The 15,829-nt window shown below is 37.3% G+C and overlaps 1 protein-coding gene across 1 annotated transcript; it reads right to left on the bottom strand.

Moving 5' to 3' along the window:
• Positions 1-2,825: 2,825 nt before the first annotated feature.
• On the bottom strand, positions 2,826-15,719 carry LOC110164911 (oxysterol-binding protein-related protein 2-like). The gene is made up of 14 exons (XM_020930047.2): positions 15,626-15,719; positions 15,228-15,342; positions 14,626-14,716; positions 13,552-13,627; positions 12,878-13,012; positions 12,239-12,336; positions 11,730-11,912; positions 11,549-11,656; positions 10,837-10,926; positions 10,336-10,441; positions 9,596-9,712; positions 8,948-9,071; positions 8,767-8,857; positions 2,826-5,813 (listed from the first exon to the last, which is right to left on the bottom strand). The coding sequence occupies exons 2-14, from the start codon at positions 15,262-15,264 to the stop codon at positions 5,711-5,713; spliced, it is 1,359 nt and encodes a 452-aa protein (XP_020785706.1). The 5' UTR covers positions 15,265-15,342; positions 15,626-15,719; the 3' UTR covers positions 2,826-5,710.
• Positions 15,720-15,829: the final 110 nt, after the last annotated feature.

The raw sequence follows: 15,829 nt of genomic DNA, 5'->3' as shown, positions 1-15,829 counted from the left end.
AGGGAGCTGTAGGGGAGGGGGGGTGGTTTCACGCATGTGCAACATTTGAAAAAGGACAAACAGTCGCTGGATTTCTCGTTCCTTGGAAAATCCTCTATACAACCTTTAAAGCCCCGTGACAAGTGTCCGTGATGCTCTTCACTTTCCGGACTGGGTTACAAAATTCCCGGAGTTTCTGCAGGTTGTACATCACGGGCAGCGGGGACGCGGTATACTCTCCGTAACCTGGAGTGGACTGGGCACCAGAGGAGGTGGAATCGTCTCTAAACAAGGACTATACCCGCACTTGACCCGGTCTAACCCGCATACGCTTAAACCAGGTGAGTCCCGCTCTTTCCTCTGCTCAGTCTAGAGGAGACCGCAAACAGCGGGTCCACAATCTCACGCTGCCCCGATCCAAACGCCCTCACACGGCCCTATCTCTGCCTGCACGCGGTACTGATTCCCCATTTCCAAAATCTAATGGCCTCGACACGGACCCCCGGTCTTTACTGAAGTGAAGGGCTGGTTCGCATTCGTTAGCTTAACATTCGTTAGCTTAACATTCGTTAGCTTAGCTCTTCCGAGTTTTCACCGTCTTTTTCACACTTTGGGACTGCATTCATTTGCTGTATTCACATTTCTTTTAATAATAGCTTATAAACTTGCACACTTTTGTGTGGTGTGTTGAGGCAGGATATTGTACCAAGTGGAGAATTATTAAAATTATTTGAATCAAAAGTTTAGTAGTATTCTGTAAAATATCTTTAAGTATGATGTCTTACCCAATACAATGTCTTAACATGCTATTGACCTTAAGTCAAAAAGAGTAATGATACATTGTTTATTTGTATTTTCTTTAGGGTGAGTGTCTTGCTGCTGGTTCACATGCATCCCCAGCTCCTAAAGGCTACAGTGGAAAGATGAAGGCTCAAAGCATTAACCATCTTGTCAAAGATTTGCAGTTATGTCATGAAATGGTGAACTGTAACCTCACCAATAATTTCATAATTGACTAATTGAATTTTATATATGTGTTAAGAAGTTGCAATTTTTGCCTTAATCTCATTCTATTTTCGTAATTAATGGCATTTAGGTGTTTTGTTTCTTGTGGGTCTTGCATTTAAAAATAATCTTTTCTAAGGTGCTACATTTTTTCAAATTACCGTTCAAGTTATTTATTTGAATGGTTCCTGTATACAAAAACATACAGCTCATGCAACAGAATAACCTGCTTATTAGGAACAAACAAATAATGATATATGCACCATAATATATTTACTACATATTTACTTTTACATTTTTATTCATGGCTTATTAAATACTATTATTTATTATTTATAGCCTGTTTTGCAAGGTGGTTACTTGAATATGTTAAGTTTTATTTTATGTCATCGTTGACCTGGCTGAATTTGGTGAACCATTCAAGGCACTTGGTCCTCAGACTCTCACAAACTTTACACCTGTATTCAAAGAACTGTCTACAACATGGACATTGGATGTGTCAAAAGAAACCCCATGTTTCATAATTAGCAGGACGGCCTCTATTGGAGAGAAGATCTTGTTTCAAACAGTCAGACATGGTCCTCTCATTTTTGGAGATGAGTATGTCTGAATTCCATTCAAAACAAAATCTTGATTCATCCATCAACTTTAAAAAATAAATGACAATCATTGTGACCAACTTTTGAGGGCACAAAGAATTCCTGCTGTCAGTTGGATTTAGCAAAAATAGTATTTTATGACTTGTTTAAATTGTGTTGATTGTATGATATTACGACCCAGCTCGTTTGGGTAAGGGAAGTAACAAAAATAAAACAAATATGTAAAATGGAATAAATTAAATAATGTTTAATTAACAGGGATGTAAAAGGTAAATTAACAAAAGACTAAAAATATACAGAAAACAACCTAAACTAAGAAACACAACAACAGAATAAACAGAGTTTTGTGCCACAAAAAGGGGTCACGCAGGCTTACAAAAAACGAGTGGTAAAACTTGGGGACACACACTAAACTAAAACACAAGTTCCCCAAATTAAACCACATAAACCCACAAACAGAATTGAGTGACCAAATCAAAAAAGGCACAAAACAGAACTAAACTAAACTACACACACACGAAACAAAATGGCACCGAACAGGTGCTGGTAATCTCCTTAAATAGGGGGCGATGGCTGCAGGTGAGGTGGGCATCGACCTGCCCCACCAATCACGGACCAGGGCTCCTGCAGCAGGAATCCAGGTGTGTCAGACTTATTTAGAACACACAGAACAAATGACAATCTAAGACCTGGGGCTGTAACAGATGTGCATTGTTTTAATACAAGTTAAGTTGAAATGGAATTTTGTGGTGGTTTTCATTATTTTACATTTGTAAAAGGGATTATGAACTACAATGACCACAGCGTTTACACTGCATTTAGTGAAGAAAGAGTTACTACTGAATAGTGTAACATGAAGAACACTCTACACTATTTCTACTTCATAAAGTGTCACTATACACTAGTGTAAAAAATCTAATCTTAATCAGTGTCAAATTCAACTATGAGGAGTTTGGTTACATCACTTTACAAGTGTTGAGCCTTCTACACTTTGGAAAGTGTAGTTTTAACTCATTTCATTGTGGACCCCATATGACATGGTAAAAGTGTTAAAGTGAACAATATACAAGTTGAATTAACACTCTTGAATTTGCTGTGTGATAATGAAATACAGGCCAAATGAATGTATGCGAAATCACAATTACAATGTGTAAAAAAATAATGTAATTTAATAAATCAAGAATAAAAAATAAAGTAGTGGTTACTATAGTGCTATCAAATAAAACAAGAGTCACAATGAAATAAGGTTATAATAGTTTATAATTTATTAAATATGTCTGCTTGTCTATAGAGGAGTGGGTAACAATAAAGATGTAAACATTTTAACAGATGCTGCTGTACAAATGACCTTGAGCAGCTTTGAGTGGCTACAGTTGTCTCAAGGTGCTTTGAGTGGAGTTTATTCAGAAGAGGCTGAGGGCTGATTTTCACTGTGCAGTTTGTGCATAGGCTTCCCAGGACCTGGAATATTGGCAGTTTGAAAGGTCTATGGCAAACTTTGAGTAACTATTTCAGGATAAATTGAATTGATAAAAATCCATAATTGGCTGCACTCAGGTAACAACATAGCATTGCAGAATCAATATAGTTTAAAATGAAGCTAAAGGGCAATTGCTGTTTATCTGATATATTGCACATTTGTTGACTTGGTTTGCACTGGGCATATCCACATGAAACAAAAACTGGCACAAAGTTCAACATATTCAAAATATTTTTTCCACAGTAGCTTCAGAAGGTAAGTGCCATTATTCAACCTAGAAAAGACAATGTTCATGTTCCTTGAAAGCAGTGAAACACCTGCCACAAACAGACAATATTGTTGATGAAAATTCAATAGGAAGCCCATATTGGAGGCACACAAAAGTATCAATTGTATTTTGAGCCAACACCTAGGGAGAATTTCAAAGCATATTGAGCACCTTTTGTATTGCTCAGCATCAAATTAGTGTAAAAAATCTTAGGCTCTGGCAACAAAAAATATGCAGGTATGAGTCAATGTAAGTAGACAGGGATGAAAAGAATTGAAAATAGTTGTTCATATGTTTAGCAGCTAATGTCCCTTTGTGTGAAAAGTGTATTTACAATTACTTTCACAGTGCAGAACGATTTTATGGCTTAAACTTGATAATAGTATTCTTTAAAGGTTTCCGTAGAGACTAGAGTGGCATTCACTTAGGTACTTATGCACTATTTCACTCTTACTAAAGTTTAAGGTACAAGTTACTGCAGAAAAAATTTTCTCTGCATTTCACCCATTTTTTTAATTCTGCTGGGGCAACCCGAGGATCAATTGGCAATCACAGTGCAGCACCTGGGGACCCATCTCCAGATCATTAGCTTGGGTTGTACTATCAAGCTGGATTTCAATTCCCTCTTTATAAGCACCATTTTAAGCACTTTTCACATATCAAAAGATATTATTTTGAAGTGTTAATTGCTATGGCAACGGTGGTAATTTTTTTACTCCTCTGAAACCCATGGGCTGTTTTGCTCTGTTTCAGATGTCAGACCACTCTATAGACCAATAATGTTTAATATAGGCAAGGGGGAAAATATAGGTATTTTTTGTGAATATACCAGGTTTAGTCACTAATGGTCAGGTACAAAATTTCATATAAAACTTTTAAATATTTCTCAAGATAATACCATATAGTCAACAGAGATTATGAGTGTATCATCAGACCCCATAGAATTGTTATTTTCCCTAATCATAACCCAGTGGAGACATTAAAATGCTAAATACTAAACTTAGCATTTATTCAGAGGGATTTTGACAATATAATGTAATAGCTGTATTTACGAGTTGTGTCCCAGCTGTTGATTGGTTATTACATGACTTTTGTGTTTACCTTTTTATAATGTTTTTGCTAATGCATTTCTATGGACATTTTGCACATTTGCCATTTAAGTTTTTGACGTTCAATTATCAGCTTTGTTTTTTTTTTTTAGATTAATGAGAAAAATAGGACCATTCAGAAACCACTCAGAACCTACCCAAACACAAGGACAAAATCCCAATCTTGCTCTGTAATTTAACCCAGGAAATGTTTGCTTATAGTTGTTATACCCATCTATTATCTATCTTGTGATAAGAGACCAGTAGGGCCACTCTAGTCTTCTCAATTATTAGGAATCTCATACTATAGACCTCTACACTTCAGCAAACAACAAATAAATGTACCATAAGTCCAGTATGTTTACTATGCTAGCAAACATACACACATAAGCAGCTTTTCAATTGTAAGTGTACACAACTAGTTCATTTCTTACACTGTACAAGGGACAAATAGTGCTATCTTAAACACTAAATCTTTAAATTGGTTATAAAACTGGAAGCAAGTGTTTTTCAATAAGCCCTGATATTAAAGTGAGGTACAGTACATCAATGTTTAGAAAGTTTGATCTCTAGTAGCTCATTTAAAGGTACACTGTGTAACTTTTCTAGAGTGTAGAATCCCTCAGTCATCCAGCTAGAATCCATGGCAAAAGAGAAATTCAATTTGTCAGCCGGTCAAACGTTTCTTTAGGCTGAAAACATTTTACAGCTCGTCCAAGCTGCTTCTTCAGTTTTTCTGGAGGAGAGTTTGCCTTGCTTGTCTCCATGGAGATGTTTCTGTTTTGTCTCAACTGTTCCACACAATTACATTAAACTCGCCTAGCACTTATTCCTACAAAATTATCTTGGATACCATGCTGCCATTCTTACAGTTAGCAGGGTCACCTCTTCACAGATTTGACTTGAAACTGGTGGGATTCCCTTTACATTTTCCATGGACAATAGACTGATCACTGACATTTAATGCCAAACTGGAATATGACATGCAAAGCAATAACGTCTTTATGAAGTCAAGCAGGTGGTGTACTGACCATCAGAAAAATTACGTAGTGTACCTTTAAGTCACATTTTAAGGCTTTATAAAGTTATGATAATTGTGTTTATACTATTTTAGCATAGTAAGTACGGCACAGTAAAATGGTTTAATCTTTTAAGTAAACTAAAATATTGTTCGACCTCTCTTGTGGGTGTTTGACAGTCAGCTATGAGTTGCCACACGCATAAGAGCATGATTCAACACAAAACAGTACTGGTGATAGAAGATAGGTGGCACTCTAGAGCAGATCCTAGGTCAGTAAATATCGGGGCAGTCACTGTAATTCCTGTCGAAGTATCCACCTGTGTAAAGCCAGTCTTCTGCTTCAGTGTGAGGGTTTGTGCCCAGATGAAACCACCTGAAAAAAACAACAAAAAAACAAACATAATTTAAAAATATAATAAAGGGAATAAATTACCATCTGTTGTTCATTTTGTACTGATCCTTTGCAGCTGATGTCATCAATATTCTCTGGGGGTGTGATGCTAACTGAAGGCACTGCTCTGTCTGAAGCTCTGTTGCTGAAGTTAGACTTTAATATGAGCTTTGTTTCAACACAATCTGAAAATTAAAAAAATGATTTAACTGGAAGCACAGCAGGTGAGCTGATCTGTACTGTTAAACAAATCAATCTCAAATAACATTACAGTCACAAGCTAGCTAGCATTAGCCAGCAGTCACTTGCACTGTTTTTTGTTGAAAAGCAAACCCCTAAACAAGACCAAGAATGCTCATATTGATCACAGGCTCCTGAAAATGTGTTGTTTAAGTTTTTAGACAGTTTTATTGGCAGTGTCAGCTAATTTGGGCATCATGTCACCATGGTAACTGCTGAACATTTCACCATAGACTTACATGTAGAACACCTCCAGCATGATGTCACTGCAATGTATCAATAATTATGATCACCTCCAACAGTGACTATACACTAGGCAAAAAGCTCCGTGGAGGAATGATGACTCAGTCAGAGCACAGAAAAGGAAGTGCCGGAAGGCTGAGCGGAAATGGTGCAAGTCAAACCTCCAGGTTCATTATGAGATTTACAGAGGAACAATGCATATGTACAACTACACTTTGAGTAAAACAAGAGAGAAGTATTTTTCGGACATTATTGGTAATTGCAGTAACAACTCTCGTGTCCTGTTTGCAACAGTGAACAGATTAACAAACCCTCCAGCTCAACTGCCACTAGAACTAATTTACACATCTAAATGTAATGAGTTTGCAGTTTTCTTTAATGACAAAGTTCAGGGCATCAAAAATGCCATCAATTCCACAACACAAATAACAAGCATGCAGCCACAGAGACACTTAGAGCTGAATCACTTTGCACCTGTAACTGACAAAACTGTTTTAGAGATCGTTACCAGTCCGAGTTCATCTACTTGCTGCCTGGACATGTTACCCACTAGATTTCTAAAGTCCGTCCTCAACAGTTTACTTTCACCACTCACTCACATAGTTAACATGTCACTTCAATCTGGAACATTCCCAAATGCACTGAAAACTGCGGTCATTAAGCCTCTCCTAAAGAAGATCAGTCTTGATGCCACAGTACTGAACAATTTCCGACCCATCTCAAATCTGCCGTTTTTTGGCAAAGTCCTTGAAAAAGCTGTTTACCAACAGCTTACGAACTTTCTCCAAATTAACAACTCCTTTGATGTTTTCCAGTCAGGTTTTAGAGCCCACCACAGCACTGAGACTGCTCTTATCAAGGTGACAAATGACATACGCCTGAACACTGATGCAGGCAAAGTCTCAGTCTTGATCCTGTTAGATCTGAGTGCTGCTTTTGACACTGTCGATCATGGGATTCTTTTACAGAGACTAGAGGACTGGGTGGGAATCTCTGGTACTGTACTGAACTGGTTCAAATCCTATCTAGAAGATAGGAAGTATTTTGTTGAAATTGGAAACTGTGTCTCAGATCACATGGCCCTGACCTGCGGGGTGCCTCAGGGGTCAATCCTGGGCCCCCTGTTGTTCAATCTCTACATGCTGCATTAGGCCAGTTAATAAGCAGCAATAATGTGTCCTACCACAATTATGCAGATGACACTCAGATCTACGTCTCTCTGGTAGCAGGAGACTATGGACCAGTGGAGTCACTTGGTCATTGCATCCAACAGATCAGTGTGTGGATGCAAAACAACTTTCTCCAGCTAAACTCTGACAAGACTGAAGTCATAGTGTTTGGTCCTCAAAAACAAAGGGACAGTGTCAGCAGTCACCTCCAGTCTCGCTCTCTAAAACCTTCAAATCAGGCAAGAAATCTAGGGGTAATAATGGACTCAGACTTGAACTTTAACAGCCACATCAAGTCAATAACATCTGCAGCCTTTTACCATCTAAAAAACATAGCAAAAATCAAAGGTTTACTGTCTAAAGCAGACTTGGAGAAACTTATCCATGCGTTTGTCTCCAGTAGATTAGACTACTGTAATGGTCTGCTCACTGGTCTCTCAAAACGAACTGTGAGACAGCTGCAGAACATCCAGAACGCTGGAGCTCGGGTCCTTACTCGAACTAGGAAGTACGAGCACATAAGTCCTGTGCTCAGGTCTCTGCACTGGCTTCCTGTGCCTCAGAGAATAGACTTTAAAGCAGCTCTGCTTGTGTACAAGTCTCTCCATGGCCGAGCACCAAAGTACATCTGTGACATGTTAGTGTCATATGAACCATCTCGCACTCTGAGGACCTCAGGGACCGGCCTCCTGCTGGTGCCCAGAGTCAGAACTAAACAAGGGGAGTCAGCGTTTCAGGTTCATGCAGCTAAAACCTGGAACAGTCTTCCTGAACATGTGAGACAGACTCTTCTGTGACGCTGTTTAAATCCAGGCTCAAAACATTTCTGTTTAACTGTGCATAGAACTGAAAGGTCTTCTCTCCAATTTATGTCTCTCTTTTTTAATTTTAATCTTCATGATTATTTATGTTTTGATTTGTTTTTATTATGATTTTAATGTATTTCTTATTCTGTAAAGCACTTTGAATTACTTTGTGTACGAATTGTGCTATACAAATAAACTTGCCTTGCCTATACACTACATAATATCACCAGAAAGTGCAGAATATAAACAATAACAAAGCACGATTCGATAATAGTGTATTTGGTTTATTTCTTGCTGTGAACTACTATAGGATTGGTTTATCATAGACATGATCATTGACCTGAAATAGATTTGTTATAAATCCAGTGGTACTCAGGAGGCCTACGTATTCTTAGGATGTCCTTGGCTTGAAAAGTTTCAGAACCATTTCTATGTCGATCCCAATTTTCTCAGAAAATATGGAAAGCCTAAACTCACCGTGTTGACCACTCTTCCTCATCTCTGGAGCGTTCTTTCCTTGCTGCTCTCTGCTTTTCCTCCAGTCGCTCTTTCTCTAAACTTGCCCGGTCTGTGAATCAGCATGTGATTTTTACAACTGAGTAAAATGTTCAAACAAATATAAATGTATGTAGTGTATATAGTTTGTATATATATTCACCTATGTCCCCGTTCTCCATGGCCCTGATGTCAGGCCTGAGTCTGCAGTCTGTTGGAGGCAGGAGTCTCTCTGTGCCCGGCTCCAGCTCGTTTAGTGTCATGGCAAAGCTGGTGAAGTTATACATCTACACAACAAGAACATCTTTTGAAATGATGGTCCCTTGATGATGGTCATAGACTGTGTTCATTATTTTGGTCCGCTACTTTAAAATGGAAAGTCAAACATTTGGGAGTTGGTATGTTTAATTGTGAAGTAGAAAAGGCAAATTTGTAAATTAACTAAAAAAGACCATCTCAGAGAAAAGAAGGTACCTGATTTGTCTGTTAATATTCTTATCTTGAACTACAGACAAAACAGTGAAACAAAAACACCATGATCTTGTAGAGTGGGTTAAAATAAATAAAATAAAAACTTAACTGGAGCCAGTGTTGATGGAACCACTTCACAACCGCGCTATCTATTTGTAATCTTGTGTCTAGGACTTGTCGCTCTATATACATCCTATTGTATACCAGATGGCAGTTTTGGCTATCAGTGGTAACTTATGATAAGCAAGTGTGTAGTGAATGAATAATGCATTCTGCTTTGGGTGTCTTGAAAAAGCATTGTACAAATCCAATGTATACAAATGTTTATCAAAATGATGACCTGTGCTGAGTGAGGCGGTCGGGGAGTTATCCTCCACAGTAAGGCACTTCCTGGGATCACAGCTACAGTCTCCTGAATCTCTGGAACATCGTCTGAGTCCTCTTCACAGCTATGTTCCTAAACACAAATCCAAGACATTTTAACAGTTTATGAGCAAATTTAATACAAATAATCCATGTAAACACAGTTGATTAACAGAACTACTGAAAACTGCCACAACTTCAACACATCTCTGAAGCCACATCATTGCACAGTTGTATAGAATAATGCTGGCAATGTTGGAGGATCATTCACTGTTGACATAACTAAAACAGGACAACAGCAGAAACACTATAGAAACCACATTCAGTTTAACCTTACCTTCTACTAAGCCACTGCATGTCATTATGAAAGGAAATTTGAGACACAGATATTCAAATGTAAATAAAAGCAGATGAGAGCATGTAGAAAGCTACATAATATGATTAAAGTAAGTCTTATGATACTAAAATTAAACTGGGATCAACAACAAAAAATTTAAATATATGTAAGACTTAATATTTTTCAAGTTGAAAAACTTGCATAACCAACTAAGAAAAATTGCACCATACAATATTTGACTTCCTGAAGGGTTGCGATAACCTAAACCGATGCCATGGCAATAGTAACTTTGTTGATATATTGTGCATCCCTAAAGCTAAAAAACACTATGCGGTCATAAACAGACAATATATGTTAAAAGATATGTATAAAAATAGTACCTGTTTTGTCTTCTTATCAGACTTTTTGTGCGTTTCATAAACTTTTGGATCAGCACTGTACATGCACTCTGTCCATTTCCCATATATGACCTTTAGCTTCTTTTTGCTGGTTTAACAAAAGATTATCAATTAGCACACGCAGATATACATACATTAATATCTATAACCGTATATAGTATAAAAACATACCTGGAGTTGTGTTTTGTTTCATTCACACATATTTGACACGCAAACCTTGAAAACACTCTGTTCTACCTTGTGATGTCATACAGGAAGTGCTCCAATGTGTTTTCAAACTTCACATGAATTTCCAAGATGGAACAGAACATATTGAGCATTGGCTATTTAAACAGACTAATAATAAAATCTTAAGGTCTCAATGAAACTAAGCACAACTCTTGGTATGTTTTTGATGAGGTAAGAACATTCTAAGATGTATTAACACAAGAGTTAAACCTTTAAATATAGAGGGATAATGAACCATGTCAATATAAATGACACCTTTTGTCTTGAATGTAGCCTTCTACTTTGTGCAGCTCTTTTCCAAACATGCCGCATGCTTTGAAGTTCAAAACACACTTATCTCCAGTGCTGAAAAACAATTAAGACAGAAACAACAATGAATTCATTTAGAAATAACCAATCTCCCACTTGCCTTAAGTGTAAGGATGTAAAGATATCAAAATCTCACAGTTATGTTATCACGATATGGATCTGAAGGTACGATATTGCAATATTTTGGGGACTTGAACAAAATTATGGATACGCTGCTTTTCCCTTTTTAAATGGCTTCAAAAGACTTCAGAGTTACTTCCAGTCAATTCGAAGAATGATGATTCAAAAGTGCTTAATATTATATTTTATTATGTAGTCTGGACTGAAATGAAGCAAAAGATCATAGTTTGTGTAGTTTCCTATTTTTTTTTATACTTTTAAGTGAAACACCTTAAAATTCAATATATTGTGACAGCTAACAATATTATGCTGAAAATTTTGGCAATATGATATCATGGTATTGTGGTTATTGTTAGATCCCTACTAAAACCTAAAAGCAGCATAAACTACAGGGTTAGCCGTTTTTTACATAATAATTTGACAAGCCATATCATGAAAGTGCAGGTAACAGAACTAAACAAAATATATCGCTCATTTTGTTCTTTTCTTTAAATAATCAAATAATCATTGAGTCTGAAATAAAGAATAAAATATATACCTATGGTTGAGGATCTCCACGGTTCCATATTGCTCTATCCACAGTTTCCCTAATATCACATTATGCACACAACACATTGGGTTCGTCCATGTGTATGCTTCTTTATGTCTTAAAAACAAAACACACACAGACACTTTAGTAAAGAAAAATATCTATACCACTGACCCAATCCCAGACTTACTTGAGCAGCTCCAGTGTCATGGTTCCTTTGGGTTCGGCTTCGATGCTTTTGCCCCAGAACTTGAGCTTGGGGTAAATGGAGCCATGAAAAACAAACTCCTGCTTCAGAGACTCTGCGTGGAAGGCACTGACCGGAGGATGGTGGCTCACCTGCTCCGAGATCAACCGGTAACCCTCATCTTCCCTGGAAATTCAAAAATATTTGGATCAGTCAGTTATTTTATTTAAAACAAAGGCGGTCCCATCTCACCAAAGCAATGAATTTGGCCTTTACATTAATATCAGCTCTGACTGGGCATCATTACAGTTTATAGACGTAGCAATTTTGAATAATGTATGCATTTATTTTACAGGAGAGAAGTTAGTTTTAATCAAGTGCAAGTTATATTATATTTTTGGACACTTGTTTGCTTTATTATTTGAATGCTCCTCTATTTGTACTTTAATATTACAGCACTGCAATTTCCACACTGTGAGACAAATAAAGATAATTTTTACATTCTCTGATACCTTATGAGTTCATAGGTTTCCCCAAGTAGTGGATTAAATGGTTTTCCAGTCCTTTCCCACTGAGATGCTACAGCGGACACGGCAAAAGCAGCTACAACCTGTCAAATAAATTCATAAATCAATTAATTCTTAAATAACTAGAAAAGCACTCAGAGAGCGCAGACCTCCGCCAAGGACTACCCCCATTTTTTATAGAAATTGCGATAAAATCAGTCTTCTGGATCAGATCCGGATCAGCCTTTGGAATATGAAAGAGGATCCCATTGTCCATCCCTGAGTCAAATTTAATGGGGTTTGGTCAATAATTAACCGAGATATTGAGAAACTAAATTTTTGGCCCCATTTACCACAATGTTAACTAAAATTTCAAAGTGATCCAGAATCCAGGATTTCTTCCGGATCACCCCCAAAATGAAATCAGTTCTTTCTTTTCACATTTCCAACAAATCCTGAAAATTTCATCAAAATCGGTCCATAACTTTTTGAGTTATGTTGCTAACAGACAAACAAACAAACAAACAGACAAACGCCGGCAAAAACATAACCTCCTTGGCGGAGGTAATAAAAAGATCAATAATATTCCTATGCTAGATTCTTAATAGTAAATAAGGGAAGTTTACATGTATTCTGAGTGTGTACCTGCATGCGGTCCATGGAATCTGACAGGCTGCAGGCTTTGTGGATGAGGTGAGTGTGCTCCATGTACTCCGAGATTCTCTGGAGAAAGCTCAGCGGCTCATTAAAAACCACTGGCATTGCAATTTTGGACAGCTCCTGCAAATAAATGAAATATGAAATAGATCTAGGAAAATGACAGACATAATGATTTATGGTGGTTACTTTTATTTTAACATTATGGAAAAGGTGCACTATGTAATGTTTTGGTTGGGGGTCCATGGCCTTTCTGTTTCTATGGATGTCATTTCTCTGCCACAGTATGACATTAAACAGCACTACCATACATTTATTCACTTACAGGTGATTTTATAGCTTAAAAATATGTAGAAAAACAGGCATTCTGACTATGAGAGGGGTAGCCTGTCCACAGATCTGACACTGAGAAGACCCTGCGGCATTAGGAGCTCTGATTGATCAAAAAAGTTGTGGTAAACTTTTACGGTTTGAAGACCTCTACCACCTTGCGAATTAGGTCATCATATGAAGTCTGGGACAAGTTAGTTTCAACTCAGAAGAACTGGTCTGGTTTGATCTCCATGAAGATAGAAAGGTTTAATACCATACTGTGTACATGATGGATGGCCAAGTAGTCAGTACACCTTTAAGATTTATTTTATGATGGAGCCTTTACTCACCATCCCAATGCATTTCTTCAGGATATTCCACACACTGAAGTTGTTTCTAGAGACCATTTCTGCAGGCAATGTTTTCCTAAAAGCAAACAAACATTAATATTATTAGCACTGATATTAGCAACCTTTCACCTGTCTGTTGCAGTCAGCCAATCACAGAAATATACTGTATCTTTGTCTCTCAACCAATGAGCTCTCAAAACCAATACTGTCCGTACTGGCTGTATTTGCTCCATCACAAACTTCTGCCTACTTTGTTTACAACTACAGCTTCACAGATAACACATAAATAATCAGAGTTACAATTTAAAAGGTCAAATTTTTTTATCTATGCTATAATGTTGTTTCCTCATCAAAAACATACCCAGAGTTGTGTTTTCTATCATTCACAATGTTTGACATGCTGTGTTTGAACACTTTGTTCCACCTTGTGTGGTCATGTTGTAATACAGATAATATGTGGCAATATCACTGTTTTTAAACTCCATATACCTCACTACTAGTTAACTGTCATCATTTGGATAATTTCAGCCCTTCAGTTGCCAAGCTCTTACTGAACTAAACGTAAAAGGTAGCTGTTAACCTGAAAACTATTGCTTCATGACATGAAGGTGGAACAGAGCATCTTGAGCATTGGAGATGTAGACAGAATAACAAAGGATAACTCAAACATATGTGAATGAAACAAAACACAACCCAACCCCAGGTACGTTTTTGATAACATGACAAAGTTCTTACATTGATAAAAGTTACATGAGCCAATTTCCATAATATAGGAACTTTAAGTGACACCACTTACCACAAAATACATTACAACATTTTAGCTAAGACAAAAAAAAACAGTCAAATCTTGTCATGCTCCTAGATGTGATTTTAAAACAAAAATCACAATTGCAATTACATTTATTTCTGCAATTATGCAGCCCTAAATACCACCTCTAGGGTCTAGTCTATGGCGTGACTTCAGGCAGATTTTACAACAAATGGTAATCTGTACCCTTATACTTTTTATAGTATATAAACAAAGTCATGTGACTGGCTAAATAAACAGTGGCTATGAATGAATGCCCTCCTCACCTGCGTTGCCACAGTCCATTCTCCTGAGAGGCACTTTTGGACACTTGGGCATCTTTAAAACTCTGCTCACATGAGTCATCCGACTCAAGCCCTGAGGAACAGAAACAGAGTTACACAGGAAGCAGTATAATAATATTTACAAAATAACATAAATACTGTCATAGCTTTTCCCTGCCATCTTTTTAAAAATAAGAATAAGATCACACTGTTGTCATGTGCATGGTATTTATTTATGAGACATACACATGCTGAAACAAAAAGTTGTTTCTCACCAGCAAGATAATACATGTGTTCTTCAGCTGTGTAAAACTATACAAAAAAGAGCTTAGTCAGCTTTCAAAAAAGAATGGGTTGAAATGTATGATTTAAAGCTCATATTATTAATCCAACCAAAGGTGTATTTAGTTAACGGTGAAAAGTGCACACCTCTGATGTATTTAATAAAGCACAATGACAGCCTACTGCATGTTTGACTGCGTTGTTTTCTGATCCTTCACTTCCACAAACATATAAGAAAACAAGCACAGTAAGAGATTTACAGTCCCATAATCATGCATTACTTACATTTTATAAGCTTGTTTTATATTATTTGGGCATCTCACCTGTCTCGGCGTCGTAAAACTCCTCTTCGCTGTTCATACTGAGCACTGTAGTAAAACTGTCATTCAAAACTTCATGTTTGTCCCATCGGCCTGGTTCCGTGCATCATATTTGGACCTACACAACACATGCACCCGCGGACAGCCAAAACCACAAAAGCAGCGGCTTAATAAACTGTAAGTGTTGTTGAGCCTGTTAACCACAAATCTGATCATAAGGATAAGCATGATCGCTTGTAGATGGTAGCATTTTGTTGCTACACTGCAACTAGCATTCAGTCAAGAGGCTAAATAAATGCATGGTAAATGATAGGTTTCAAGCAACGTCATTAAAGCACAGACTAACATATATTGATGAATAATATGCAGTGTACACTGAAAGATCATACAATTATGACTACCTGATACTTAAGGCCAAAATGAAGATTCAGGAGCATAAACAATCCGAGTTCACTACACACAGTCGGAGCGGAAGTGAGCGGCAAGGACACCGTGATTGACATGTGCGATAGCCAATCAGATCACTCCGTGATGAACGCCTACTACTTTAGACAATGTGCCAATAATTTTTCTTAGGCTTTGTAAAATAATGATCTGTTTATTAT

This window comes from Boleophthalmus pectinirostris, unplaced genomic scaffold (assembly GCF_026225935.1).
Source record: "Boleophthalmus pectinirostris isolate CB_2022bp ecotype Guang Dong unplaced genomic scaffold, ASM2622593v1 HiC_scaffold_8, whole genome shotgun sequence".
In the NCBI taxonomy this organism is placed as follows: domain Eukaryota; kingdom Metazoa; phylum Chordata; class Actinopteri; order Gobiiformes; family Gobiidae; genus Boleophthalmus; species Boleophthalmus pectinirostris.
Note: the sequence above shows the minus strand (reverse complement) of the source record. Positions and strands in the feature narration are given on the sequence as shown.

Bases quoted from the DNA above. Each gene is read 5' to 3' on its own strand.
- LOC110164911 (XM_020930047.2), bottom strand. From the start codon at position 15,264: ATGAACAGCGAAGAGGAGTTTTACGACGCCGAGACAG. The intron at 9,713-10,335 runs GTACTATTTTTA...ATTTGTGTTTAG, and splicing joins CTGATAAGAAGACAAAACAG to GAACATAGCTGTGAAGAGGA. The intron at 8,858-8,947 runs GTGAATATATAT...GCTGATTCACAG, and splicing joins CATGGAGAACGGGGACATAG to ACCGGGCAAGTTTAGAGAAA.